General features: G+C 44.7%; 1 protein-coding gene across 3 annotated transcripts; it reads right to left on the bottom strand.

Annotated features, from left to right (window-relative positions):
• Positions 1–710: 710 nt before the first annotated feature.
• LOC310949247 (plasma membrane calcium-transporting ATPase 1-like) lies at positions 711–27,384 on the bottom strand (the record flags this gene model as incomplete). Of its 3 annotated transcripts, XM_083916615.1 has the most annotated exons (20): positions 711–1,209; positions 1,294–1,482; positions 2,197–2,304; positions 2,400–2,611; positions 2,704–2,917; positions 4,968–5,159; positions 5,625–5,731; positions 6,331–6,418; positions 7,334–7,513; positions 7,614–7,851; positions 7,935–8,176; positions 9,844–10,089; positions 10,232–10,446; positions 12,063–12,206; positions 15,034–15,060; positions 16,483–16,641; positions 18,583–18,708; positions 20,247–20,507; positions 21,564–21,761; positions 27,189–27,384. In XM_083916615.1, the coding sequence occupies 20 exons, from the start codon at positions 27,382–27,384 to the stop codon at positions 856–858; spliced, it is 3,696 nt and encodes a 1,231-aa protein (XP_083772741.1). In that variant the 3' UTR covers positions 711–855. The 3 variants fall into 3 exon arrangements, with proteins under 3 accessions (XP_083772741.1, XP_083772742.1, XP_083772740.1); XM_083916616.1 differs by lacking the exon at positions 15,034–15,060; XM_083916614.1 differs by lacking the exon at positions 15,034–15,060 and having other exon boundaries at positions 711–1,482.
• Positions 27,385–27,947: the final 563 nt, after the last annotated feature.

The raw sequence follows: 27,947 nt of genomic DNA, 5'->3' as shown, positions 1-27,947 counted from the left end.
CCTTCGTCTGTACACGACCTTTACGATAATCTCAATGTCGTACTGTGAGTTATTTCTTTGTCTGTGTCCTGCGGTGCTTCCTGTGGTGACGTAATAAAGGAGGCGGAGCCAGAAACAGGAAGGATCGATGATGCCATAACTTCATCACGCAGGAGGCGGAGCTTCAGCCGGTTGATATGACGACAAAAGGGTAAAATAGCGCTTTCTTGTCGTGTTTGTCGCGTTTCACAAACATCCCGCTCTGGAAAGTCGTTTTGTAACTTTTAATAACTTTGTTTTTTACATCTTTTTTGAAACGACAAAAACAACCTAAATCTTTTCTTTACAAAAACGTTACGAATAAAATCCCAGGACATTTACTCAAAACTTTTCTGTCTAAACACACGTCTCTGAATGAACCCCCCCCCCCCCCCCTCCCCCGTTAACTGACTCTAAACACTTCAGTCGCTGATCCTTAAAAGTTTAACTTCAACAACAAAACGAACCTGAACTCGGCGCCGTCGGCTGGAATCGGCTCCGGCTACGTCTAAACACAAACATCAATATTTACATCAATGGTTATTGGTCGATCACCTCACGAACACTCTTCTCCTAAACAACAACTGCAGAGTTCATGTCTATTAAAGTAAAGAAAGGAAACATCAGTCCGTGTGAACCCGCCGCCGCCGCCGCAGCCGCTCAGCACACAACCACGAAAACACCTGGGTACATTTCTGCGAGTCTGTTTTTTAAAAAATATTTTGTTTTTCGTTCTCTCGGAAGAACCAAGAACTCTGGCCCGCGACAACAACGACAAAAAAAAACAGTACAAACGGACCATCGCGGCAGGAAGTGGTCAGGTCCGTGGGCGGGGCTTTAGAGCGAGGTCTCCAGGCTGTGCAGGGGGCTCCCGGGACACTGCGGCAGCCCCGCGGAGTTGGGCGTGATCAGGCCGGGCAGCGCGTTGATTCGTTCCATGGCGTTGTTGTTCTGGTTGGGCGAGGCCGGGGTGGCGAGCCCGCTGAGCGGCGGCGGGAGGATGATGAAGTTTCGTTTGGTCGGGGGGTCGTCCTCGCACTCCACCTCGTCGATCAGGGGGATCTGGTTCACCGAGTCCTCCATGCGGAACTCCGGGTGGCTCATGAAGCTGTGGATGGAGCTGCGCGCCTCGGCCGTCTCCAGACCTTCGTAGGGAGACACGCTGTCTCTGAAGGCGTTCACCACGCGAATCTGGAAGACCAGAGAAAGACAGTCATGAGTTAAAGTCTCTACTTGCGGAGTGAACACCGTCGTTAGAATAGTAAATAACCGTACCTGCGTCTGGATGCGGTTGAGGCCGCGGCACCAGAGCACCTGGCCCCTCTTCAGCTCCATCTCGGCGTGGTCGATCTCGTCCTGGTCCTCCATCTCCTCCATCTCCTCCTCGGGGATCTCCTCCTGCTGCGTGCCGTGACCCGCCGTCTTCAGGAACTTCAGCCAGCTGGTGGGGACGCTGGACACCAGCTGAGAGGAGGGGAACCGACACAAACGGCATCAGACTAAACACCTCTGTGACCTGAACACGTTACTGAAGGTTTGAGACCAATTTTTTTTGTCTAACGATGACGATCAGCTGCAGAGAGAACCGAATCTTTATCTCTAACCAGTGGCGTGCACAGACATTTCGAAGGGCAGGGGCGAAAGGAAAAAAAACGCGACATATGGAGCTTCTTTGCTACTGAAGAGGGCACTTTAGCTCATGTTTGGCTCCAGGAGGGCACGTTAGCATGCATTTTGGATCCAAGAGGGCACTTTAGGACACGTTTTGTCTCCTAGAGAGCACTTAAGCATGCATTTTGGCTCCTAGAGGGCACTTTAGCATGCAATTTGGCTCCTAGAGGGCACTTTAGCACATGTTTTGGCTCCTAGAGGGCACTTTAGCACACAATTTAGCTCCTAGAGGGCACGTTAGCATGCATTTTGGCTCTTAAAGGGCACTTTAGCACTTGTATTGGCTCCAAGAGGGCACTTAACCACGCAAGTTGGCTCCAAGAGGATACTTTAGCACATAATTTGGCTCCTAGAGGGCACTTTACCATGCATTTTGGGATACTTTAGCACGCATTTTGGCTCGTAGAGACTACTGTAGCATACGTTTTTCCGCAATTGGGCCACGAGGGGCAGCCACACCTGTGTTTCTAACTACCCCTGTCAAAACAATGTCAGAAAGTGTCTCACCTGTCCCCACAGGAGGCTGCTGAGACCCAGCAAGATGCACCACAGCCACTGCTCCACCGTCAGACTCACACAGCTGAACGGTTTGCCGCCAAACTGCACGATGACGATCTACGGGAGGAATAGTAGAGACGACATCACACACAGAGGAATCTTTTTTGATCACTTTCATCACGGCGTTTCCTCGTCGGCCCCTCGCCGGTCACCTGTATGACGAAGGTTCCCAGGAGGATGGAGCAGAAGATGGGGTTTTTGAAGACGCCGTCAAACACGTTCCTCTCGCCGTGGATCTTGCGGGCATTGAGCTCGTTGAAGATCTGCATCAGGACGAATGTGTTGAACACGATGGTGTAGTGCTCGGAGGGCGGCGCGTGGAGGGGGGCGTTCCTCCCGCTGTCGATGTCGAACATAGTCTCACCTGCAGGAGGGAGGGAGGTGCAGAAATCAACACAATCGCCGCCACGGTTTCCATTAAATTGCATTGTTTATGAATGTGATGCGTTCACTGACCAATGAAGAGCAGAAGGAAGATTACGGTCAGCTGGTAGACGGCGTGCCCCAGGATGTTCTTCATCATGGTGCGGGAAATGAGCGGCTTGTTGCGACCGTACGGGTTCCTGAGCAGCAGCGCCTCGGTCGGCGGCTCGGTGGCGAGCGCCAGTGAAGCGAAGGTGTCCATGATGAGGTTGACCCACAACATCTGCACGGCTTTAAGAGGAGAGTCCTGGGGAAGAAAGACCCGGAGATTCAAACACCTTTAGACTGAAATGATCGTCTACGTTGACTGTTTTTAGAGGGTATCCTGGTTGTTGCGGAGATTTAAAACATGAATAACACATAATTAGCAACCTAACACAGATGACCCAATGAAGGAACGTTAAAGCCGACCTCAGGTTAGGCAGAAAAACAATAACATGGGTCCAAGAAATCTGATACTGAAGGAATGTGAGGGCGCACTCACACTGTCCTTCCGCACCGCGCCCCGTGCTTTAGGGTCCTTGTCCCCCCTCCAGGCCCGTTTGTACTCACACTACCTGGGCCTCGGAGAATGCTTCTTGCTGCCTATACGTCATCACGCCGTAACACATCACACGCATTGATGACGTCATGGCGATGCGTGGCTTTGTTTCCAGTTCTTTCCGTAGACCTCTGAGTTTTTGTGCGTCTTGTCGACTGTTTTTGAATATTTTCAGCGACCAAATCTGCAGTAAACACTCCACCTCCGCATCACACCAACGTGAACCTTTCACCGCCATTGTTGTTGTTGTTAAATGTCCGCGCATGGTCCCTCCTTCTATTTTCTACGTCCCAACAGGCGCACAGAAATGACCTCAGAACCGCCGTAGGCATGCTGCTCGTGCTCGTACATGTGCAAACGCACTCTACAAAAGCCCACCTCTCTCAGGCGGGCCGTGGACGGTGCGGAAGGACAGTGTGAGTGCGCCCTGAGAGTTGATAGCGTCACCTGAGGAAGGAGGTATTTCTCTCTACAGTAATGAGCGGCTGGTTGGAGCGATTGCGTGCGAAAGAATGTGCGTGTGGGATGGACGGTCCTTAATGTAAACTAGGGATGACCCAACAAGTATCTCACTGTAAGGCAACAAGCCAAGACTGTATGATTACATTGCACATGCGAGGCTCTGGGCTCTTTTGTCTGAGGTGTTTACAGAGAGCTAGCACTCCGCTAACTGCGAATTCTGATGCACAAGACCCCTTGGGGGCTACACGGTGGTGTAGTGGTTAGCACTGTCGCCTCACAGCAAGAAGGTTCCAGGTTCGCTCCGGGTACTTCGGTTTTCCTCCCACAATTCAAAGACATGCAAGTGTAAGGTTAATTGATTACTCTAAAATTGCCCGTAGGGCGATAGACTGGCGTCCCGTCCAGGGTGGACCCCGCCTCACGCCCGATGTCAGCTGGGATCGGCTCCAGCCCCCCCCCCCCCCGTAATAAGCAGTTGAAGATGAATGAATGAAGACCCCTTGGCCAAGCGGAAAATTATTCGCTGTTTTCATAACTAACTTTTTAAACTTTAAGAAGAAGTCTGGTTTTCCTTGAGTAAAGAACACAACTTTGTATAACATGTATTTACTAGTGTATTTGTATTAATTCGCAGATGCTGATCATTTTTGTTACAGTAAAGTAAACTTCACACCACAGATTTGCGACCTGGCAAAACCGTTGTAGGACCGTTGCAGGTAAACGTTGCAGCACTGTAAACAAGTCTCCGGAAGCTGTGTTTCTTTACATAAGTCACTTTTTTCAACAGCTAATCAGCTGATGGCAAAGTCCGCTGGTCAAGTCAGTTACAAACTGTAACAGCTGGTTGAAATGGTGGTTTTGGACGGAGGCTCAACAAGTGCGAAAGACGGAGAAAGAAAAAGGAGACTAGAGTATAAATGAAGAGAGGGAGCGCCATTATCAAGAACAAAGCAGTGAATCGGAGAAATTAAACAGCGTTTCATCACAAATATTAATGCCGCTGTTATCAAGTATCTCACTATCTCTGCCCTCATTTATGTTTCATGATGCTGCAAATTTAATCCAGCTATGAAAAAAAGCCTGAAAAGTCCGAAATTAGAACGGAAGTACAGAGAGTCGTTAGTATGGAGAGGATACACGGTGACTCATTGGTCTGAACTGGACTTTAACAGAAACCGCAAAGCTTCTGAAGACCTTGTTCCAAACCTCAAGTATTTCTCGATGACGTTAAATGTCCAGGTGAAATAACTTTACTTCGCTATTGTGTGCAGAAGCGGAGTCTGGCGGCTCTCACCTGGGTGATGCAGGCGCCGGTAAAAGCCACGATGACGGCGACCACGTTGACGGTGAGCTGGAACTGCAGGAACTTGGAGATGCTGTCGTAGACGTTCCTGCCCCACATCACGGCCTTTACGATGCTGCTGAAGTTGTCGTCTGTCAGGATGATGTCGGACGCCTCCTTAGCCACATCCGTCCCTGCGATGCCCTGCAGAACACAGCATTAGGGTTATAGCTACTGCCCTTAACGTAAATACATAATATAATCTTTGAAAAATGAATCTAATATAATAAGTTTTATTATTGTGGTTATATCAATGTCATTTATAGTGCTGCTTGATTGATGTAAGTAAAAAAAATGATGTTTTTGAACAACAAATATTGATTAACGCAAAATATTTTGTTAGATAAAGCAACATTTTTTTATCTTTTTTTCTAAAAATGTAAACTTTTGGATTTAGCGACGTTCTGGAGTTATTGGAAATGTTTGAATAACACGTGTCGGAGTCAATTCTACGCAGACACTGGGAAATAACCCTACAAATAGTATTATACTAATAATATAGTGTAGCTTCATCTTGATCTGCAGCTGTGCAGAAATACAGAAGTCCGATCAGCTCGTATGAACAAGATGTTACGAAAGCAGCATGATGATAACGGCATCAATCATTACCATGGCGAAGCCGACGTCCGCTTTCTTGAGGGCGGGCCCGTCGTTGGTTCCGTCCCCGGTGACCGCCACCACCTGCCTCTGCTCCAGCACGGTGCTGTCGATGATTCCTGAGACGACAAAAACAGACAAACATCCTTTAAAAAACAGCTAAAACTCTGCTTTTTCATCACTATTATGTCTTTGTTTTCATTTTACGCTCACGTTTGCCTTCGTTTACTCGTCTACAGTTTGCTTTCTATTCATTTGGATGTTTCCACGTATGTAAAGTACCAGAAACTGCCTCATGTATAAATTGTGCTGCACAAGTTCAGCATCCGTGAGGAACTCGGAGTAGAGCCGCTGCTCCTTTGTGTTGAAAGGAGCCAGTTGAGGTGGTTCAGGATCATCTGGTAAGGATGAACCCTGGGCGCCTCCCTAGGGAGGTGTTCCAGGCACGTCCAGCTGGGAGGAGGCCTCGGGGAAGACCCAGGACCAGGTGGAGAGATTAGATCTCCACACTGGCCTGGGAACGCCTCAGGATCCCCCAGTTAGAGCTGGTTAATGTGGCCCGGGAAAGGGAAGTTTGGGGTCCCCTGCTAAAGCTGCTGCCCCCGAGACCCGACCCCGGATAAGAGGCTGAAGATGAGATGAGATGAAATACCCTTTCCTGTCCGTCTGTCTGTCTCCCCCAGCCCTCTTTAGAAGACTTGGTAAAAGTGTTTCTAACCTTTGACCAGAGTGTGTTTGTCCGTCGGAGACGATCTGGCGAGGACTCTCAGCTTTGGCCAAATCTTATCAATACGCTCCTGTTCAATCTGCACAGAGAGAGAGAAAGACAGTAAGTTGCAAAACATTTATTTAACATGTCTTCCAGACTAAAGCGTCCCCTTAAATCATCTGTTTTCAGACGTTTCAGAATCTAGATATCTCTACCTTTTAAGCCGCGAGAAACTGTTCAAATAAAACAGTCCCTCTTTAATTAAGAAGCTAATTAACAACAAAAAACTTGCCAGTAGGAGCTAAAACTGTGAGGTTGACGTGAGTTTGGAGCTAGAAGAAATGTCACGGGTTCTTTAAATCATTAAGGGCGCACTCACACTGTCCTTCCGCACCGCGCCCCGGGCTTTAGGGTACTTGCCCCCCCTCCCTTTCCCCCCGCGTCCCAGCCCCATTTGTACTCACACTACCTGGGCCTCGCGCAAATGCTTCTAGCTGTCCATACGTCATCACGCCGTAACACGTCACACGCATTGATCGCGTGTGTGTGGCTTTGTTTCCAGATCTTTCCGTAGACCTCAGAGTTTTTGTGCGTCTTGTCGACTGTTTTTGAATCTTTTCATCGACCAAATCTGCAGTAAACACTCCACCTCCGCATCACACCAACGTGAACCTTTCACCGCCATTGTTGTTGTTGTTAAATGTCCGCGCATGGTCCGTCCTTCTATTTTCTATGTCCGAACAGGCGCACATACCGCTACCGCCGTAGGGCTCGTGCTCGCGCTCGTACACATGCACACGCTCGTGCTTGTACATGTGCAAACGGCTCTGCTAAAGCCCACCTCTTTCAAATGGGCCGTGGACGGCCCGCTGTCCGCAGTTATGCGCGGAACGGGTGCACTCACACTGCTTACACGTACTAGGCTTTAGCTGAAAAAACGGTTTTGGCCCGGTACAGAAGGACAGTGTGAGTGCGCCCTAAGTCTTTATGGTCCAGTGTGTGTTCGTCTGACCTCTCCCAGCTCGTTGCGGATCCGTCGGTTGAACTCTTTGCCCTCCATACACAGGAAGTCGTCTCCGAGTTGCAGGATGCCGCATTTGGAGGCGATGGCCCGGGCGGTATTGATGTTGTCTCCCGTCACCATGCGGACTGTGATCCCGGCCCGCTGGCACTTTCTGATGGCGTCTGGTACCTGAGGACAAGAACAACAGAAGAAGAAAACGTTGAATTTCTGTCAAAACCCTCTCTTTGGGTTCTGGGGTCTCTTTGATGTAGAAATGGTTTTGACGTACCTCCGGTCGTACAGGGTCCTCGATGCCGACCACGGCGATGCAGGTGAGGCTGGTGACGATGTTGGCCTCGTCTTCCCAGTCGGGCTCTCCGTCAGCGACCGGGAAGTCTCTGTAGGCGAGGCAGATGGTCCTCAGGCCCTCCGACGCCATCGGCTCAACCACCTTCTTCACCAGGTCGTTTCGGTCGCGCGGGTTGAAGTTTTTGGGGCTGCCGTCGGCCGTCAGGATCTTACAGCACCTGGAACCGCAGAGAAGAGTCACAGGATCGTCATGTAACCGAGTTCAGAGACGCGTGAGCGGCGGCAGCAGCAGGAAACCTACTTCTTGAGCAGGATCTCAGAGGCCCCCTTGCTGAACATTCGATAGCTGCCATCATGGTTCTTCAGCACGGTGCTCATGGACTTCCTCACGGAGTTGAAGGTGTAGACCTTGAACAGTTTCTCTTCTGGGAATTGGTTGCGGACGGTCTGGTAGTCCCGGCGCAGGTCAACGGAGAATCCCAATAAGGCACATTCAGTCTTGTTTCCCACCTGGCGAGCCAGACCGCCGTCCTTCTCTGGAGGCTGCAGAACGTTCGATCACAGCAGATGTTTTAGTCTTTAATCACAAATCTGCTGCTTTACATTACATTTACTGACAAACAACAAACACTAAAGGTGTAAACAGTGTTCCAGGTATATGTACTGAAACAATATGGGAGCTAATTCATTAGGAAGCTATTTGGCAATCATTAAGTCAAAGTGGTAAAAAGCTCAAATACCAAATATTGCCTTTAAATTGTGAAGATTTTTATCTTTGGGATTCGGACGGTGACTCAGACAAAACAAGACATTTCATCATCTTTGGCCTTTTAGAAGCTGTAATGAACATTTTTCACCGTCTCAGCAAATGACCCTTTATCTTTATGTCTGTGAACTGAGGGCACAACACAAGAAAAAAGCAAAGATTTGAGAAAAAACCTAAATAAATAAATGTTTTTGTGTCTATTCTTGCAAACACCAGGTTAGGAGCCACTGTTAAACAACCAGCAGTCTAATCAAACAATGCTGTATCATGCAGGGATGGGCGTGAGTCATGTTTTCACAGATGGAGTGAGCGCATTAATGACGCGAGGGGAGATCGATTTCTCAGAGAGGGAAATCTATTTTTAGAAAAACATGCTTCTGAAAAGCAGCCGTACAGTCTCGGACTCGCAGCGAACGGACGGATGATGAGTCAACGGGCCCCTGGGCACAGACATGTACGTGGGAACAAGACTCCCAAACTCAGAGAGTTCACTATTATAGTCGTTTTGTGGTCATTTTGTTTCTCTTTGTGCTCATTTAGGGTCCATTTTTAGGTGTCTCTGTAATTGTCTTGCATCTTTTTGTGGTGGTTTGGCATCAATTTTAAGTCATTTTGAATATTTTTGTGGTGGTTTTGCATCTATTTTTAGTCATTTTGCATCTTTTGTGATTGTTTTGCATCAATTTTAAGTCATTTTGAATATTTTTGTTGTGGTTTTGCATCTCTTTTGGACATTAAGCATCTTGGTGTAGTGGTTTTGCATCTATTTTTAGTCATTTTGAATATTTTTGTGGTGATTTTGCATCTATTTATAGACAATTTGCATCTTTTGTGATTGTTTTGCATCTATTTTGAGACATTTTGCATCTTGTTGTGGTGGTTTTGCATCTATTTGTAGACATTTTATGTTTCTATGTCATCATCTTGTCTCTCTCTGGTCGTTTTACATCTATTTTTAATGATTTTGCCTGTCTTTGTCGTCATCTTTGGTCATTTTTTATCGTTTTGTGTATACTTGGTGGTCATTAAGCATCTCTTTGAGATCCTTTTCTGCTTCTTTCAGCAACATGTCATGAGTCAGGGCCCCTGGACCTGTTTAGTAATCCATCCATGCTTTTAGTGCATCAGACACACTCATTACCTCAGAGACTCATCTGGTCGTACCTTACTTGGTCATTTAGCTCCATTTAGCTTGCAGTGAAGTGAGGAGGTGTGGTCTAAATAACTGATAATAGATCGAGTTCCCTCATTAACTCCTCATAACGGCGAGTAATGGAGTAATTGATTACTCACACCCATCCCTAGTATCATGTATATCTGTGAATCCAGGAGGCTCAGATGAGTCCTGAGCTGCTGTGGCAGATCTCCAAAAACCAACCTGCTCTCTCGGCCAAACGCTTAACTCACAGAGCCTCCTGAATGGACGGCTATTTTTACTGCTCACCATAATCTTGGTGGTATACGCGCAGTTGACCCCGATGCCCTGGACGAGCAAGTCCATGACATTCGCGGGGATCAGGTCGGGTTGTGTCGGCACCGTCTTGTAAAAGCGCGCCGCCACGAAGGACTGAACCACCGTCATGCGGTTCATGGTGAGCGTGCCCGTTTTGTCGGAGCAGATGGCCGTGGCGTTGCCCATGGTCTCGCAGGCGTCCAGGTGGCGGACCAGGTTGTTGTCCTTCATCATTTTCTGACAGGAGAGGAAAGCAGCGTTACGTTACGCTAAAAAAACATTTACATAATGAAAAGATCCAGGATTGTCCGGAGGGTCAAACGGGAAAAGATTGTATATTCAGCGACGGGATGTGTTAACGCTCTAGACACAGACAAACCTTGACTGAATAGGCCAGGGAGATGGTGACGGCCAGAGGGAGACCTTCAGGCACAGCCACCACCAGCACCGTGACGCCGATAATGAAGAACTTCACCAGGAACTGAATGTAGATGGGCAGGCACTCGGTGGCCCAGGGGACCCCCTGAATCCAGAACGTGTCGATCAGGAAGCGAGTGATGAGGATGAGGACGGTGAGAGACGACATGAACAGACCTGAAGACAGAGACAGACAGCGTTAGTTCAGTTCATGATCAGAATACATGTCACCCCACGCCAAGGGGTCACGCTGAGTTGACCCCAGTTACAACTCGGGGTGGATAAGAGTGGCGAAGTCCCACCCTTTCCACTAGACCCCCTCAGGACCTCTGAGATCGCAAAAAATGAATGGGTCTCAATGCAGATGATGTAATTATTTGCTGGTCCCAGTGGTTATATGCCCCGAATTAGAAATAAGTAGTTTGTGAATTGTCATTTTTCATGTCAAGAGTTTGAGCGTTTATTGTGCAATTGTTCAGTTTAAGGCTGTAGAGTAAACACAATGGGAAAGACTACATGTTGTGTCGAGTATGTGGCGTTACGTCATAACCTTGAGGTCCCATGTACCAGAAATACAAAGGCGGAATTTCGCCACTCTATGGCCGGAGTGTGATTCGCGTTACAAACCTGAAGTTCTTGACAATATCCAGCCCATAAGGCTAAAAAGATAAGGTGAAAACCATAGACTAAAAAATGGACGTAGCCTCTCCATTGAGGTCCGTTCTCTCAACTTGATCTAATCGTCCTCGCCTACGGGAGTCTCCATCTTGTCAGACTTTGACTCCAGGTCATGTATGTGACGTTGGGGGGAGGGAGATACGTCCATCTGGCTGACGTTTACCTCCGAGGAGAAGTGAGGGCCAGAGGCTCGCTGTCACTCAAGAGGCCACGCCCCTAATTATTCATAAACTTTAACCTCCAATAAAATTAAAACTACCCCCCCCCCTCAGTGTTGTCATGGAGATATGACCTAAACACACAGACTAGAATGTTTTTTTGTACCAGGCCTTAAACAGGTTTAATTATGATGTGAAACGGCAACATTATTAATGAAACCTGCCCCTAGTGGACACACATTTTTTGGCACTTCCTTATTGGATTAACCAGGAAGTCGTTGTGGTCGGGGGCTTAGTGCAAACCTGGTGTAGGACTGCACCGTGTTAGGTGAAGGTGCTCAGTTGTGTTACAGGGATAGTCGGTGGTTACCTCGCACAGCAGCTGATTTCTCGCGATAACACGAGATCACGCGATAATCCCGAAATGTCATGCGGAAATCCATCTTGTCAGGCTTTGAGTTATGTGTTTGTGATTGAAAGTGAGACAGCCAATCAGTGTCCTGATACGAGACGACGACACAAGACGACGATACGAGACAATGACACAAGACAACAACCGCCCGTTCAAAACAACAACAATGGAGAGGTTAGCTCAGACGCTGCAATAGCATCAGTTTTATCAGAACTGGAGAGTTTTTTCTTCATTTTCTTGATGGTTAACGTGTTTTCTCTCCTCGTTTGGTGACTTAAGCAAGAGTTTGATTGACAGATGGTTCATCCAATCACCTACCAGGTATGTTTTGAAAGCACCTTCCCTCTAACCAATCAGTTTCCAAAGATGAGTCAGGTTACGACCTTAGCGGTGTCTATAACGCAAATTCCTGGATATCAAATGTCGGACCGTGTCTTCCTCTCCACCACGACTCCTTCTCGGTACAAGTTTCCAGCAGCGTAGGTGGAGTTTGTTTCCTGTCCACCAGATCGTGGTGGAAGTCGTCTACGTCGCCACGTTCGTACCTGCTTTGCCGATCTGCACGGCCAGCTTGGTCAGCTTCCCCTGGAGGACCGACTTGTCCTTCTTTGGTAGTTTCTTCTTCTTCTCTGGTTCTCCGTCCTCGTTGAGTGGCTGCATCTCCACCGTGGCTCCATCCTTGTTTTTTCCTACGGAGGAAACAGGAAGTCAGTAATATATGTTACATTTCAAAGCAAGCCAAGAGTAATTATAACGGACTGGCATCCATTCTCAAATGAACTCTCTCAATAAACTATTAATCTTCTCTTTTTTTTGGTCATTTTGCATCTTTTTGTAGTGGTTTTGCATCCCTTTAGTAATTTTCTGTGTCTTTGTGGTCATTTTACGTCCATTTTTACATTATTTTTTATGTATTTGTGATTGTTTTGCATCTTTTTTTAGACATTTTGCATCTTTTAGTGGTGGTTTTGCATCTATTTTCAGATATTTTGCATCTCCTTGTAGTAGTTTTGCATCCCTATAGTAATTTTTCGTCTCTTTGTGGTCATTTTACGTCCATTTTTTGATTATTTTTATGTATTTGTGATTGTTTTGTACCTTTTTTTAGACATTTTGCATCTTTTTTTGCAGTGGATTCGCTTCTATTTTAAGACATTTTACGTTTCAATGTTGTCGTTTTGGTTCTCTTTGTGGTCATTTACATCTAGTTTGAATCATTTTGCGTCTTTGTCATCATTTTTGTCTCTATGTAGTTATTTTTTGGTCTTTTTGTGGTGATTTTTGGTCGTTTTGTGTATACTTGGTGATTTTGAGCCTCGACTATGGGACGGTTAAAGGGCCTTTAAAGAGATCAGTAAAATTTTAATTAATTTGACTAATTTTACTATTATCAATTCTACAAAAACGTCTCATCCAGTCAAACACTACAGTATGTTATATCTTCCTTAATGAACACTTGGTGCACTTATGAATCACACACAGCAGGACTTGAGGAGGATGATGACGCCGTGATGTCATACTGTCCTCTTGTCCGTCACACATGGACACACATGTCAACATCAAAGCTAACATGTCTGAACATAACATCAGTGTATAGATGCAAAACGACTAAAAATAGACTCAAAACCACCCCAAAAAGATGCAAAATGTCTAAAAAATAAATGCAAAACCACCACAAAAAGATGCTAAATGACTCAAATTAGATGCAAAACCAACACAAAATGATGCTAAATGACTCAAATTAGATGCAAAACCAACACAAAAAGATGCTAAATGACTCAAATTAGATGCAAAACCAACACAAAATGATGCAAAATGACTAAAAAATAGATGCAAAACAATAACAAAGACATACAAAACAACTAAAAATGGACAGAAAATTACCAAAAATAGAAACAACGTAGTAAAGTAGAAATATGGTGGAAACAAACGTCACTACAAACACAGCCGCTGCAGCTCTGTGACAGAGTTAGGGAATCTTCAGGTGTGTGATTGTTTCCGTGTGCGTGTGTGTGTGTGTGTGTGTGTTTGTTTCCATATGTGTGTGTGTGTGTGTGTGTGTGTGTGTGTGTGTGTGTGTGTGTGTGTGTGTGTGAGCACGCTGATCCCAGCTCAGTGCTGAGGTTATTCGTGGACAGGCAGGCAGCAGCAGGCAGGAGAAGAAAGCAGCTGCCGAGCTTAAGGCCGATAATCTGCTTGGTCCTAATCACCATCACCAGAGTCAGGAGGAGCACCTGCTGCTGCTGCTCAGGCCGCAGAGACTCACACCGGCCCGCGTGGCACCGCAGGGACACAAGAGACCGGGCGTCTGGCTCTCTTTGACCGGTCTGATCAGAACATTTTTAATGACTGATCCAAACCCAAACACAGAAGTGTTGAAGCACATATGCTGATTGTTATAGTGGTTAAAAGTAGAACATTAGGTGTTATACATGTATACTTGGGGTTGCGGGGGGCCCAGCTGACATCGAGCGTGAGGCGGGGTCCACCCTGGACAGGACGCCAGTCTATCACAGGACACATAGAGACGAACAGAGACAGACAACGATTCACACCTACGGGTGATTTAGAGTCATCAATGAACCGAACACCTGCACGTCTTTGGACTGTGGGAGGAAACCGGAGAACCCGGAGAAAACCCACGCAGACACGGGGACAACATGCAAACTCCACACAGGAGGGCCCCAGCCGGGATTCGAACCAGGAACCCTCTTGTTGTGAGGCGACAGTGCTGACCACCGTGTCGCCTGTGTTTATTGTAATTTTCATGTATTATGCACACAGTAGGTGCTTGTCTCTCAGCCTTGAAACCACGGTGAGAGTGTGTGCAGAGGAGGGAGCTTTGACCCCGAGGCCTCCTCCCAGCTGGACGTGCCTGGAACACCTCCCTAGGGAGGCGCCCAGGGTTCATCCTTACCACATGATCCTGAACCACCTCAACTGGCTCCTTTCAACACAAAGGAGCAGCGGCTCTACTCCGAGTTCCTCACGGATGCTGAACTTCTCCCCCTCTCTCTAAGGGAGACTCCAGCCCCCCTCCTGAGGAAACACATTTCACACGCTTGGACCTGGACCTGGTTCTTTGGGTCCTGACCCAGCTTTCATGACCACAGGTGAGGGTAGGAACCAAGATTAACCGGTAGATCCAGAGCTTTGCCTTCCTCAGCTCTCTTTTGGTCACAACGGTGCGGTAGAGCGACTGCAGCTCCGCCCCCGCTGCTCCGATTCTGCGGCCAAACTCACGCTCCATCGTCCCCTCACTCGTGAACAAGATCCCGAGGGACTTGAACTCCTTCACTTGGGGTCAGGACTCATTCCCTACCTGGATATACGTCTAGAAATAAAGTTGAGGTGTTTTGTTTTGTAAAAGCGACGTCGAGCTCCAGAAAAGCTCCATATCAGTGCTATTTATTATTCTTATACTGAACCGATACTGGCCTGTAGCACTATTATTATTAAAAAACCATCCACTCAGAGTTTTACGCAGTCACGCACAGACCTGAAGCAGATGCTCACCTTTCTTTCCTTTGTCGTCTTTTTTACCTGTAGAGGAAAAACATGCAGCAGCCATTACTTAAAGATACAGAACCAAACATTAACAAAACATTAAAAGAACAACAAAAAAAACATGATATTTGCTATTTAACTTTAACCCCACGTGTACGCCCTACGCTTAGTTACGTATTTGAACATATGTATTGGATTGTTTTGCATTTGGTTTTTGATTATTTTTGTATTGTTGTATTGTAACAGCCGGGCGGGGCTAACAGTGATTAGCTCGGGTTAACACGGTGAAAATTGTTGTTTTGTTGGTTAAAGTTCTTGTTTTGACGGCTTAAAATTGTTGTTTTGTTGCTTAAAATTGTTGTTTTGTTGCTTTAAATTGTTGTTTTGTTGCTTGAAAATTGTTGTTTTGTTGCTTGAAATTGTTGTTTTGTTGCTTAAAATTTTTTTTTTGCTTAAAATTGTTGTTTTGTTGCTTAAAATTGTTGTTTTGTTGCTTAAAATTGTTGTTTTGTTGCTTGAAATTGTTGTTTTGTTGCTTAAAATTGTTGTTTTGTTGCTTGAAATTGTTGTTTTGACAGCTTAAATTGTTGTTTTGTTGCTTGAAATTGTTGTTTTGTTGCTTAAAATTGTTGTTTTGTTGCTTGAAATTGTTGTTTTGTTGCTTGAAATTGTTGTTTTGTTGCTTGAAATTGTTGTTTTGTTGCTTAAAATTGTTGTTTTGTTGCTTTAAATTGTTGTTTTGTTGCTTGAAATTGTTGTTTTGTTGCTTAAATTGTTGTTTTGTTGCTTAACATTGTTGTTTTGTTGAAATTGTTGTTTTGTTGCTTGAAATTGTTGTTTTGTTGCTTGAAATTGTTGTTTTGTTGCTTGAAATTGTTGTTTTGTTGCTTAAAATAGTTGTTTTGTTGCTTAAAATTGTTGTTTTGTTGCTTGAAATTGTTGTTTTGTTGCTTAAAATTCCTGTTTTGTTGCTTGAAATTGTTGTTTTGTTGCTTGAAATTGTTGTTTTGTTGCTTAAAATAGTTGTTTTGTTGCTTAAAATTGTTGTTTTGTTGCTTGAAATTGTTGTTTTTTTGCTTAAAATTCCTGTTTTGTTGCTTGAAATTGTTGTTTTGTTGCTTAAAATTGTTGTTTTGTTGCTTAAAATTCCTGTTTTGTTGCTTGAAATTGTTGTTTTGTTGCTTAAAATTGTTGTTTTGTTGCTTAAAATTCTAGTTTTGTTGCTTGAAATAGTTGTTTTGTCACATGTTTTTAGGGTGTGGTTTTCTGGTTTCTGCTGCACCCACAGTTGTACTTTTACGTGTTATCATTATTTTATATTGTTTACACGTGAAATAAAACTAAATTAAACCTAAATTTTTTAACCAAATAAAGGAAAAAGCCGTCTCTGTAAATTGATCCTTTGGTTCCAGATCTTGCAGACGCACCGACCGATTAGTTGTCATATTCTGAACTCACTTTTCTTGTCCTTCTTCTCTTTCTTCTCCTTTTTCTCCGCCTTGTCTTCGCCGTCACCGTCCTCGCCGGCGCCGAGCAGCGTGAAGATGATTCCAGTCTGAGAGTTCACACCTACAGCGGTGACCAGTATCTTCCCGGAGCCCTCCATCACGTGGGTGCCTGCGAGAGAGAGAGAGAGCGTTAACTCTACATCGTTTATCTTAACTGCAGATGTCGTTGTATTTTCAGAGGTACACACGGGTTCGAGCGCCCTCTGCAGGTGTGTGCGTATCTGAAGAAGTCCACGCGTCCCAGAACAATCTTTTTTCCCCGTCGTTCTTAAAATGTTTTACGCAAACACAGCGTTGTCTCTGGAAATATCTACATTAAACGGTTAAAACCGCTGTAGTACCCATGCCAGGCCTGTATGTGGCGCTGTAACTCTGCCGCAGCAATACACCCAAAAAAGAAAAAGAGAAGAAGAGACGAAGCACGCGCATAAAGGTTGTGCGGCCTTTACAAACCAAGCCCCGCCCACAGCGACCTCCTGGTTGATCCGATCAGGCAGTGACAAAAACTGCAGTTCTCTGAGTGTCCACTAGGGGCAGGTTTCATAACAGAGCAGTTTCTCATTAACCTCCATGTTAAACAGGCTTTAATTAGGGGGCGTGGCCTCTTAAGTGACAGCTAGCCTCTGGCCCTCACTTTTCCTCGCAGGTAAACATCAGCCAGATGGACGTATCTCCCTCCCCCCAACATCACATACATGCCCTTTTTTGGTCAGAGGAAATGAGGCGGAGTCAAAGTCTGACAAGATGGCGACTCCCGTAGGCGAGGATTGGATCAAGTTGAGAGAACGGACCTCAACGGAGACGCTACGTCCGTTTTTTAAACAGACTGTGGTACAAATTCACTGCGACAACAAGAAGAAGACGAAAATGGCGAGTGCGAGATCAAGGACGAGAATGGAATCAGTTGTGTGGTTACGTTGTTGTTACGCCGCCGGGTCAGTAGGTGAGCGCTTCACATAACATTAGCTGTTCAGACGAAAGCGCAAAGTGCGGCGTTCTGAGATTTATCCACTCTGGGACCCGTTTTCAGGCTCGGCACGTCTTGATGTGGACGACCCCTCAGAGAGGCGAAGTCACTTCCCTTCCGGTGGACGACCACGAGACCTTACTTCAGAAAAAATGATGTACAGTAGTGAACGAGGAGGGACGATTATTCTTTTTTTACCCTGTTTGAATTGTGTCATGAATTAAACACATGAAGCCGGTCACCATGTGCGTTGACGTCGTCTCGTATATGTTTGATTAGTGGGTCACATGATCAATCCCTATTGTTTTAACTCACTCTGTGATAGCGAGGAACTTCACCGACCATTAAAAACATGTAAATCTTACAAAAAATAACATTAAAACAACGATAAATGATCATATGATTCACTTGTTTTTGCTGTTTTGCAGAGAAACACGATCTGAGCCTCTGTGGCGACTTTCCCGCGCTAAAATTCAAATGTGGCGCCCAGTCAGTGACGCCTTTTACGTCGTTCCCCTTCTCTCTTCGGACCTCCTGTCAGCGTGGAGCATGTGAAGGCATCACGCCGCATCGCTGCAGGTGAGAGCCACCGATCTACTGACGTCACACAGTCGACACCGTTCGGTTTCCAAATGAACTCTGGGAGATGAAGTCCCAATGGCGCCTGCAGTTACATCTTACCGCCAGAGAGGCCGCTAGAGACAACGTATCTCAATTCTTACGGTCTATTATGAGTTAAAGATGGTGTAATGAACATAAAGGCAGTTTGCTGGTCTGAAACTCAGACAAAATAAGATTTCAGACTGTAATGAGGCCCCTGATTTAACAGGGAACCTCACAAAAGTATGTATTTTTAAATCATCATGTTACTGTAACTATGGTGACGCCCCCTCACCTAATAACCATGACATTGGGATTTCTTTTTCACTGTGAGTCGACATCAAACATCGTCCGTACTAATACGTTTTTCTATAGTATTTTAGGTTCAAAGTTGAATTGAACCTAAAAGATCAGGCTGCTAAAGAGCCGACGGTGACGGCTTAGGTAGAGACGACCTCGGCTGTAAGTTTAAAGTTAAAGCACCTGAAAGCAACATGGGGTCTTTGTCGACCGTCTTCTTGACGTGATCCGACTCTCCGGTCAAAGAGCTCTCGTCGATCTTCAGATCGTTGCCCTGGATCAGGATGCCGTCGGTGGGGAGGAGGTCACCTGGAGCACCGACACACACACACACAGGGAACAACGTCATCAGACTGTTTTATTATTCTGTCATCATGAGAAAAAACGTAATAATTCATCTGCAGCTTTTAAACGTTTGTATCATATTTGATACGCGAGTTTCTGAGACATCGATGTTTTTGACGTTAGCAACACCTTCCTCAAAAAACGGTTATACTTGACCTGACACATGTATTCTGCCTCTAGTGGATTATATAATACTATTGTTATGGCCTTTTTTAAACCTTCTCAAAATGGCCGCCGTCATTAGGTCATCCACATACGTTTGGCGGGAAAATATTTTGGCGGGAAAACATTTTAGCGGGAAAATACTTTGCAGATTTTCAGTACTTAGCGTAAGAACAACAGATATATTGCTACTCATTTGTAAGAAATAGTTTCTTTGATGATAATATTATACATAATTACTTTATAATTCATTATTTATATAACAATTAAATTGTGTTAAAAATGTTTGTATTGATTAGAAACTATAAAGTTGCTTTATTATGTCACATTTTGTTTGTAATACAATCTACATCATGCCTAAACCACAGTACAAACCCACTATTTTGATCATTTAATTCATCTTTATGACAGAAATGCCATCTTAAAATACATTTTGGGGTATTTTCACATAAAACGATTCCTCTGAAATCATTATCATAACAACCTAATGTACAAAATGTGATACAAAAAACAATATCATAAAAAATATATATTTCTTTGCTATTTTTTTAAATGTTTTTTATTTTAAACAGTCCAACGATTTGTTGACAGTGGACTCTAGGGATATTCCAAGATACTTTTTTAATTGTTTTTAGGATCATACATTACACAATTAACAGATTAATCACCAAAGAGTGGAAAAAAGTCAATAAATAACAGGAAGTACAACTGTTTTTCACTAAACACGACTCAGGGAAATGAGTAAATTAAATGAAAATGTAGTCGTGCAGCTGGGATAAAAGAAGAAAGGGGAGTTTAATCGAAATATTGACAATGACGCACGGGACAAAAACAGTTATATTCTGAGAAATGATGTGAAATTTTAGCAGTGATGTGTTCAAGAGTATGGTGTTTGGTACGTTGCATAAAAACAACAGTAAGGTCGATAGTTTCTGTTTAAATCTGCTGATTCATTCGTCCTCAAATCTGTTTAAATGTCCCGACCAGGTGGTGGTGATTGAAGAAGAAGAAGAAGAAGAAAAAGAAGAATGACTTCATTAAAAAACGTCTTTTTAAAAACGATGTCGACGACGTATTAAAAACGTAACAAACATCAAAGTACGCTCAAAGTAAAAAAAAAACAGCGTAATCGTTAAATTACACTTGTCACTGAGAGAACACACATGTGAATCGTTAATCACGTGATGAAATTATTTGCAAACGTAACGTCGTCTTTGAAAAAAAAGGCGTTTAAGTGAAAAGTGTTTCGATCGACCCCGCTCTCCCCTGTTTATTATGAGAAATAAATACATGAATAAATAGCTCTGCCGCCGTTACTAGCGTGCGTTGTGACCTCTCACCGTATTTGACCTGCGCGATGTCTCCGACGACGATCTCCGACACCTTGATCTGGATCACCTGCCCCCCGCGGACCACCGTGAACTTCTGCTCCTGCTCGATGCGACTCTGGAGGCCGCGGAACTGCTTCTCTTTGCTCCAGTCGTTGAACGCCGTCACCAGGACGACGCAGACCACCGACAGCAGGATGGCGGCGCCCTCGATCCAGCCGGCCTCCGCCTCGCCCTCCTCCTCCCCGACGCCTCCGGCCGCTTTGCCACAAACTGAACAAAGACGAGTGTTTTAGTTTGTTTTTTTTAACTTTACACACATTTAAACTTGAGTTTTAGTGCATTTACTGTCACAACTGTGGACAAACACAGTTGTGTCTCAATAAATACATAAATACATCTATAAATAAATAAATAAATACATAAATAAATGAATAAATGCTAAAATAAATGTACAAATAAATAAAGAAATATGTAAATAATTAAATAAATGAATGAATAAATGTACAAATACAGAAATAAGAAAACAAATAAATGAATAAATGCATGAATAGATATATAAATATTACAGATATAAGTATATATAAATGAATGCATAAATAAATAAATGTAGGTGAACAAAAATTTAGAATTAAATGTAAAGTATTTATTTATTATTTTATTATTTTATTTATTTATTCATACGTTTATTTATACATTTATTTATGTAATCATAATAATATATGTATTTATCTATTCTTTAAAAATAGAAGTAAATACAGATGTTAATGAATTAAAAAAATAAATAAAACAAATGAATCAATAAATAAAAACGTTCTGAAATAAATGTGTATATAAATTAATTAAAAGATTTATAAATACATAATTAAATAAGTAAAATACATTGTTGTTCACCTATATTTATTTATTTATCAACTTGTTTCAGCATTTTTTCATTTATTTATTTATTCATGCATTTATTTCTGTATTTTTTATTAATTAATTTATTTATGTATGCATTATTTATTTATTTATGCATTCCTTTATTTAATTATTCATTTATTTCAGCATTTATGAATTTGTTTATTTATGTATTATTTATTTATTTATTTATTTATTTATTTATTTATTTATTTCAGCATTTATTCATTGGGACCTGAGTCAGGGCTCTACGGGTGAGCTCGACTGCAGAGTGACTCTCATGGATCATGAGTCACAGGAAGTCACAGGAAGTCACAGGAAGTCACAGGAAGTCACAGGAAGTTCCTGTAATCACACGCAGTGAGATGCCTGCGCGTGTTCCTCTGAGGACGCAAAGACGTTGAATCTGAAACAAAGGTAAAGACTCACAGTGCCTGTCCCCGTCGGGCGGTCTGTAGAAAGAAAGGCCTAGTGAAATGATGGCTGCCACCTCCAGGATGATGAGCGTCACGTCCTGCAGGGCCTCCCACACTAACTGCACAAAGGTTTTTGGCTTTTTCGGAGGGATGAGGTTCTGTCCAAACTCCTGTTTCCTTCTGTCGATGTCCTCCGAGTTCCCATCCAAACCTGCAGCCGGAGACACGAAGACGGCATCACACACGCGTCACACCTGCTCAACGCTAACTCTCAGAGTGGTTACCGTGGATACAGTGGAAACAGTCACCTTATGTTTGGGTAATTAAGAAACTATTACTGATCATCTTTTTGTGGTCATTTGCATTTATTTGGGGTGGTTTTGCATATGTTTTTATTAATTTTGCATCTTTTTGTGGTGGTTTTGCATCTTTTTGTGGTCGTTTTCCATCTTTTTGTGGTTGTTTTGCATCTTTTTGTGGTCGTTTTGCATCTTTTTGTGGTCATTTTGCATCTATTTTTTGTCATTTTGTATGTATTTGTGCTGGTTTTGCATCTTTTTGTGGTCATTTGTCTGTTTTTAATCATTTTGCTTCCCTTTGAGATAGTTTTGCATCTATTTTTAGACATTTTGCATCTTTTGGTGGTGCCCCTCCCCCCAACGTCACATACATGCCCTTTTTTGGTCAGAGAAAATGAGGCGGCGTCAAAGTCTGACAAGATGGCGACTCCTGTAGGCGAGGACGACTGGATCAAGGTGAGAGAACGGACCTCGACGGAGACGCTACGTCCATTTTTTTATAGAGTCTTTGATCGTGCGTATACTTCCGTACTCACTGATACCAGCGTTTTAGACGGTACACACACAGCGAGGCTACAAGATAACCGACAAATAAAAGGAAACAACTGAAAAAGTAAAGTGAGGAAACGTAACAGCTGTGTTTTAAAGGAATACTTTGCAGACAAAATCATTCATTTGATCATTTGTTTTTTCATTTCTCTCCCTGTGTTACCTTTGAATTTGTCGGAACAACGAGCTGAAAGTGCATCAACCATTCGTCTCAGTGTTTGGATTATTCGTATCGAGGCTTGGGAGAAGATAATACGGGCACAGACGTGTGGGAGGCCCCCAACTCTGTCCAGGGAGGAACAAGACATCGAGTAGGAACGAGTCTGCTGGTGGCCATTTTGCATCCCCTTTGTGGTGGTTTTACATCTGATTTTAGTCATTCCCTTTGTGATTTATTTGTCCCTATTTTCTTATAATTTTGCATCTATTTGTCTTGGTTTTTGTAACTATTTCTAGTCATTTTGCATGTTGTCTTGCATCTTTGTGAGGTCGTTTTGCATCTTTTTGTGGTCGTTTTGCATCTTCTGTGGTCGTTTTGCGTCTTTTTTATGGTCGTTTTGCATCACCTTGCAGTCTAGTGCTTCTTTTTGTGGTGTTTTGTATGTTTTAGTCATTTTGTTTCCCTTTGTGGTTGGTTTTGCATCGATTTCTAGTCATTTTGCATCTTTTTTCAGTTGCTTAACTTAGTACTTTTGAGTTTCTTTGTGGTCCATATGCGTGCATCTTTAGTCATTTTGCACTTCCTTGCGGTCATTGTGGGTCACTGGTAATAATTTTGCGTATGTTTGAGGTCATGTAGTAACTAAGGCGTCCACGGTGTCGTGTTCCCTTAGATATTCATTATCTATGTGTTCCTTTAAGACTGGACACGGGTTGCATCACGATTACATTGAACAAATTCAGTGTTCATTAATAACATAAAATAAAAATGTGACGCCTGGTTTCCCGTGTCTGGTGTTTGTGTCTCCGCGGTGGTGGTGGTGGTGGTGGGGTGATGCGTGGGGGCAAACTGGTTCCCTCTGAGGAGCCCAACGACACGTCGGGACACGTTCGGATCCCTCTGGACAGACTGCAGCTGACTCGGTCGGTGTGAACGGGTCTTTAAACCGAGCACGTGAAATAAAACCATGCCCTCTGCTCTCAGGTGAGCGCTTATGTCACTCTGTGAGGAAATGGATCCGTCCCAAGCCGTCCTCGCGGAGACACACAGAGAAGCAAAGCGGGGCGATGGATTTTCCACTGATTTCAAGCTGCTGCTGACATTTTACCGCTCTGTCAGCAGGAGTCGAAAACACTGAAGGTGTTTACTGGGCGCGTGCAAGACGGACAGACGGGATGAATTAATGATGAGGAGGAGGGAAATGTCAAAGGGCAGACGACTGAGACACACAGTCCACCGTCTGTCGGTGCGTTTACATGCACCGCAGTAACCAGAGTGCGGTCTTACCCCGGGTAAAGTGTCATTCTGGTGCAAAATCATCCCGTGGTCTTATTCTGAGGCCCTTAAATACATAAAATAAACCATTGAGACTGTTGTTTTTGTGTATCAACTATTAACGGATGGCTACACGGTGGTGTAGGGGTTAGCACTGTGAGAAGGTTCCCGGCTGGGGCCCTTCTGTGTGGAGTTAGCATGTTGTCCCCGTGTCTGTGTGGGTTTTCTCCGGGTTCTCCGGTTTCCTCCCACAGTCCAAAGACGTGCAGGTGTTGGGTTCATTGATGACTCTAAATCACCCGTAGGTGTGAATGGTTGTCTGTCTCTGTTCGTCTCTATGTGTCCTGTGATAGACTGGCGTCCTGTCCAGGGTGGACCCCGCCTCACGCCCGATGTCAGCTGGGATCGGCTCCAGCCCCCCCATGACCCCGACCCAGGGATAAGCGGTTGAAGATGAATGAATGAATGAACTATTAACGGAGAAATCCGGTAGAGTCGCTAACAGCCGGACGTGGCTAACAGTGATTAGCTCGGGGCAGTACGGTGAAGGCATTCAAAGGTCTTTTTTAACCACTAATGCTGCTGAAAATAACAGCAAAAAATGAGAAGAGTCCCTACACACACAACAGACACAACAGAACAGAATCGATTACCGTATTTTCCAGACTATAAGTCGCACCAGCTAAAAAATGCAAACTGAGGAAGAAAAAAACATATGTACGTCGCATTTTTGGGGAGAATTTTCATCAAAGTTGAAAGTTGTTTATATTCATCGCCTTGGCAACTACCTGGGCAGCACGCAGCACGTTATTCGAGCATGTTTGTGAGCTTTTAGACCTGCGATTTGCTTTTTTGTTTTCTTCATTGCAGTTAGAGTATCCTCTGCTTTTTCCCGGTCCCTCACAAGTTTCTCGCTCACTCCGAACTTTCTTTCTGCTGCTCGATCACTGTTTTCACCTTCAGCGGTTCAGGAGCAGCAGATACTGGCACACAAGCCTGGAGCAAAGTGTGAAAATAACGAACATGTGACATAAGATATTTCAATATATAAGTCGCAGGACCGGCCAAACCATGAAAAAAAGTGCGACTTATAGACCGGAAAATGCGGGTATCCAAAGACTTAGACTTCGCTTTATTGATCCCTCTGCACGAACTCCCGCAAGGAAATTAAGTTTCCAGCATCTTACAAACAGAAAAGAAAACCAATAACTCTCAGCTAAGTAAATACAGAAAGTATATAAAAAAACAGTAAACAATAATAAAGGCCTCCGTGCTTAACAAAGTGTGGAAACTACTTATTGGCGGGAAAGCAACATGCGCTTTACAGAGGATGGGTTTCGACCTCAGCTCATTTTTCTGGACCGTTTTACAGAAGAAGAAGAAGAAAATCGACGTTTTTTTTGTCATTCTCTGGATTAATTACTGACGTGACGCGTTCGGACAGGACTGCAGTAAAACCTCCGGTGAGAACAACCTCACACAACATCCCCACACCAGACCAACCCCGTCAGAACTCTGTTGTTTTAACCAGGGTAACGTGTTGACACGGCGTTTGTTGCTCTCCAGTCCGCCGTCTGTAGCTCAGGATGACAGAAGCGTTCAGCTCGGTCTGAACCTGCGGACACAGTCGGGTCACGTAGTCCACGTTTAGCGCTCGAAGCTAAACACGCTGGTCGCAAAAAGCCAAAAAGTCCTCCGGTCATGTACGGAACGAGAACACCAACACCCTGAACGCCTCCAGGGTTCAGCAGAGGTCACGACGCGTTCACTGCCTCCACTACATTCACTGTTATTGTGATGAAGATCGCAGCCAGATTGAAACGGGGGACATTTTCATATCACGCTGGTCCGTAGATGCTCTTGTGTGACATATTTTGGTGCACACACACACACACACACACACACACACACACACACACACACACACACACACACACACACACACACACACACACACACACACACACACACACACACACACACACACACACACACACACACACACACACACACACACAGGTGGAGGGTGCATTCAAATGCGGCAGCACAAAGCAAGTTGTTGTTTTTTTAGTGGAAACTAAGGGCGCCCTCCCACTGTGCCTCCGTCCCGTGCCCCGTGCTTTAGGGTCCTTGTCCCCCCCTCCAGGCCCGTTTGTACTCACACTACCTGGGCCTCGGAGAATGCTTCTTGCTGCCTATACGTCATCACGCCGTAACACGTCACACGCATTGATGACGTCATGGCGTCATCAGACCAACGTGAACCTTTCGCCGCCATTGTTTGAAATGTCCGCGCATGGTCCCTCCTTCTTTTTTCTATGTCCCAACAGGCGCACAGGAAATGACCTCAGAGCCGCCGTAGGCCTCGTGCTCGTACATGTGCGCACGTGCTTTACAAAAGCCCCCCTCTCTCGGAACTCGGAGTAGAGCCGCTGCTCCTTTGCGTTGAAAGGAGCCAGTTGAGGTGGTTCAGGATCATCTAGTAAGGATGAACCCTGGGCGCCTCCCCAGGGAGGTGTTCCAGGCACGTCCAGCTGGGAGGAGGCCTCGGGGAAGACCCAGGACCAGGTGGAGAGATTAGATCTCCACACTGGCCTGGGAACGCCTCAGGATCCCCCAGTTAGAGCTGGTTAATGTGGCCCATGTTCATTTTGCATGTTTTTGTGGTCATTTGTGTGTTTTTAATGATTTTGCTTCCCTTTGTGATTGATTTGGATCTATTTCTAGTCATTTTGCATCTATTTTAAGTCATTTTGCATCTTTTTTTACTCATTTTGTCCACTGTTTACCCTCTATATATATATTTAGCTCATTGTTTTACTTTCTGTATTTATTTAGCTAAGACACGAGTGCTTTGTAATTAATTTCCTTGGGGGGGATCATCCCAAAAGGATCAATAGAGAGAGTCTCTACAACAGATAGGAACTTAAAAGGTGATTAAATACATTTAAATCACAGATTATATCTTTAACTTCAGCGCAAAGTCACAGTCAGCGGAGGACGGGTGGTTCGTCGGTTGAGAAAAAAGAAAAACACCCTGAAACTGTCTGAAAAACAAGATAAATCCTCTTTAATTTGCTTTTTCCTTCATTTAAATGCAGTTATTTAGAGACTGGAACGTGCTGGTTGTCTCATGAGGACACACAGAGCACAGCAGGGTAACCAGAGGCTGCGGGTCGTCGTCGACTTTGAACATCGCGCGGTCAACAGCCCCCTGGAGTCGGGCTAAAGCTAACGCGTCCACGCCAGGGGGGGGGGGGGGGGGGGGGTCTGTGAGTCACAGGTGAAGCGCCCTCTGACATCATGACTGAAAACACAACAACCTCCCCTGTTCCTTTCTCAAAGTGTCATTTACCTTCGACGGGCGACGTCCTCAGGCGGGCGCACAGTCCGTTGACGTCTCCGTACGCCTCCTTGACCTTGGTCACCGACTCCGCTCCCCTCAGCTCCATGAGGGAGCGCAACTCCTGCAGCGAGCAGCTGAACTCCGCCTCGTGGTTGGCCTCGCCACGGCGGCCATGTTTGGACGCTCGGAAAGAGTTGTTGGCCATTTTCTCTCCGTCCTCTGAGGCTCGACGGACGCCTCCCGAATAACACGGACTCAGTGGTCGGCCTGAGGTGCAGATGTGGCGTGGCAGGGACTCTGTGTCTGCGGGGGGGACGGACGGACACGGGAGGTCATTTCAGGGGTTAACGGGGAAAGAGACGAGTAATTAAAGGACCATAAATAGGACGTAGCTGTACGTGTGTGTGTGTGTGTGTTTAAATTACACGATGAGATACTTTACAAAGTCAAATTCAAACATTTCAAGGTCATTTTCATGCTTTTCCAACACACACTGCACCTGTTTATCACATTAAATCAGATTTTATTGTGCTTTTAACAACCAACGTGATGTTTTAAGGCGGTTTTCTACAGAAGGACGACGAATCTGCAACTATTCTGATCATCTGAGACTCAGCAAAAGTTATTTTTCAGGCAAAAATGTCAGAAAATGTTGTTTTCAGTCGCTCAGATATGCAAATCTTCCGTCCTCTGTGTTAAACCATGTATTCCATCATTATATGACGTAAATTTCAAGCACTTTATTCAAAATTAAAGCACTTTTCAATC

This window comes from Echiichthys vipera, assembly GCF_963691815.1.
Source record: "Echiichthys vipera genome assembly, chromosome: 7".
Lineage (NCBI taxonomy): Eukaryota > Metazoa > Chordata > Actinopteri > Perciformes > Trachinidae > Echiichthys > Echiichthys vipera.
Note: the sequence above shows the minus strand (reverse complement) of the source record. Positions and strands in the feature narration are given on the sequence as shown.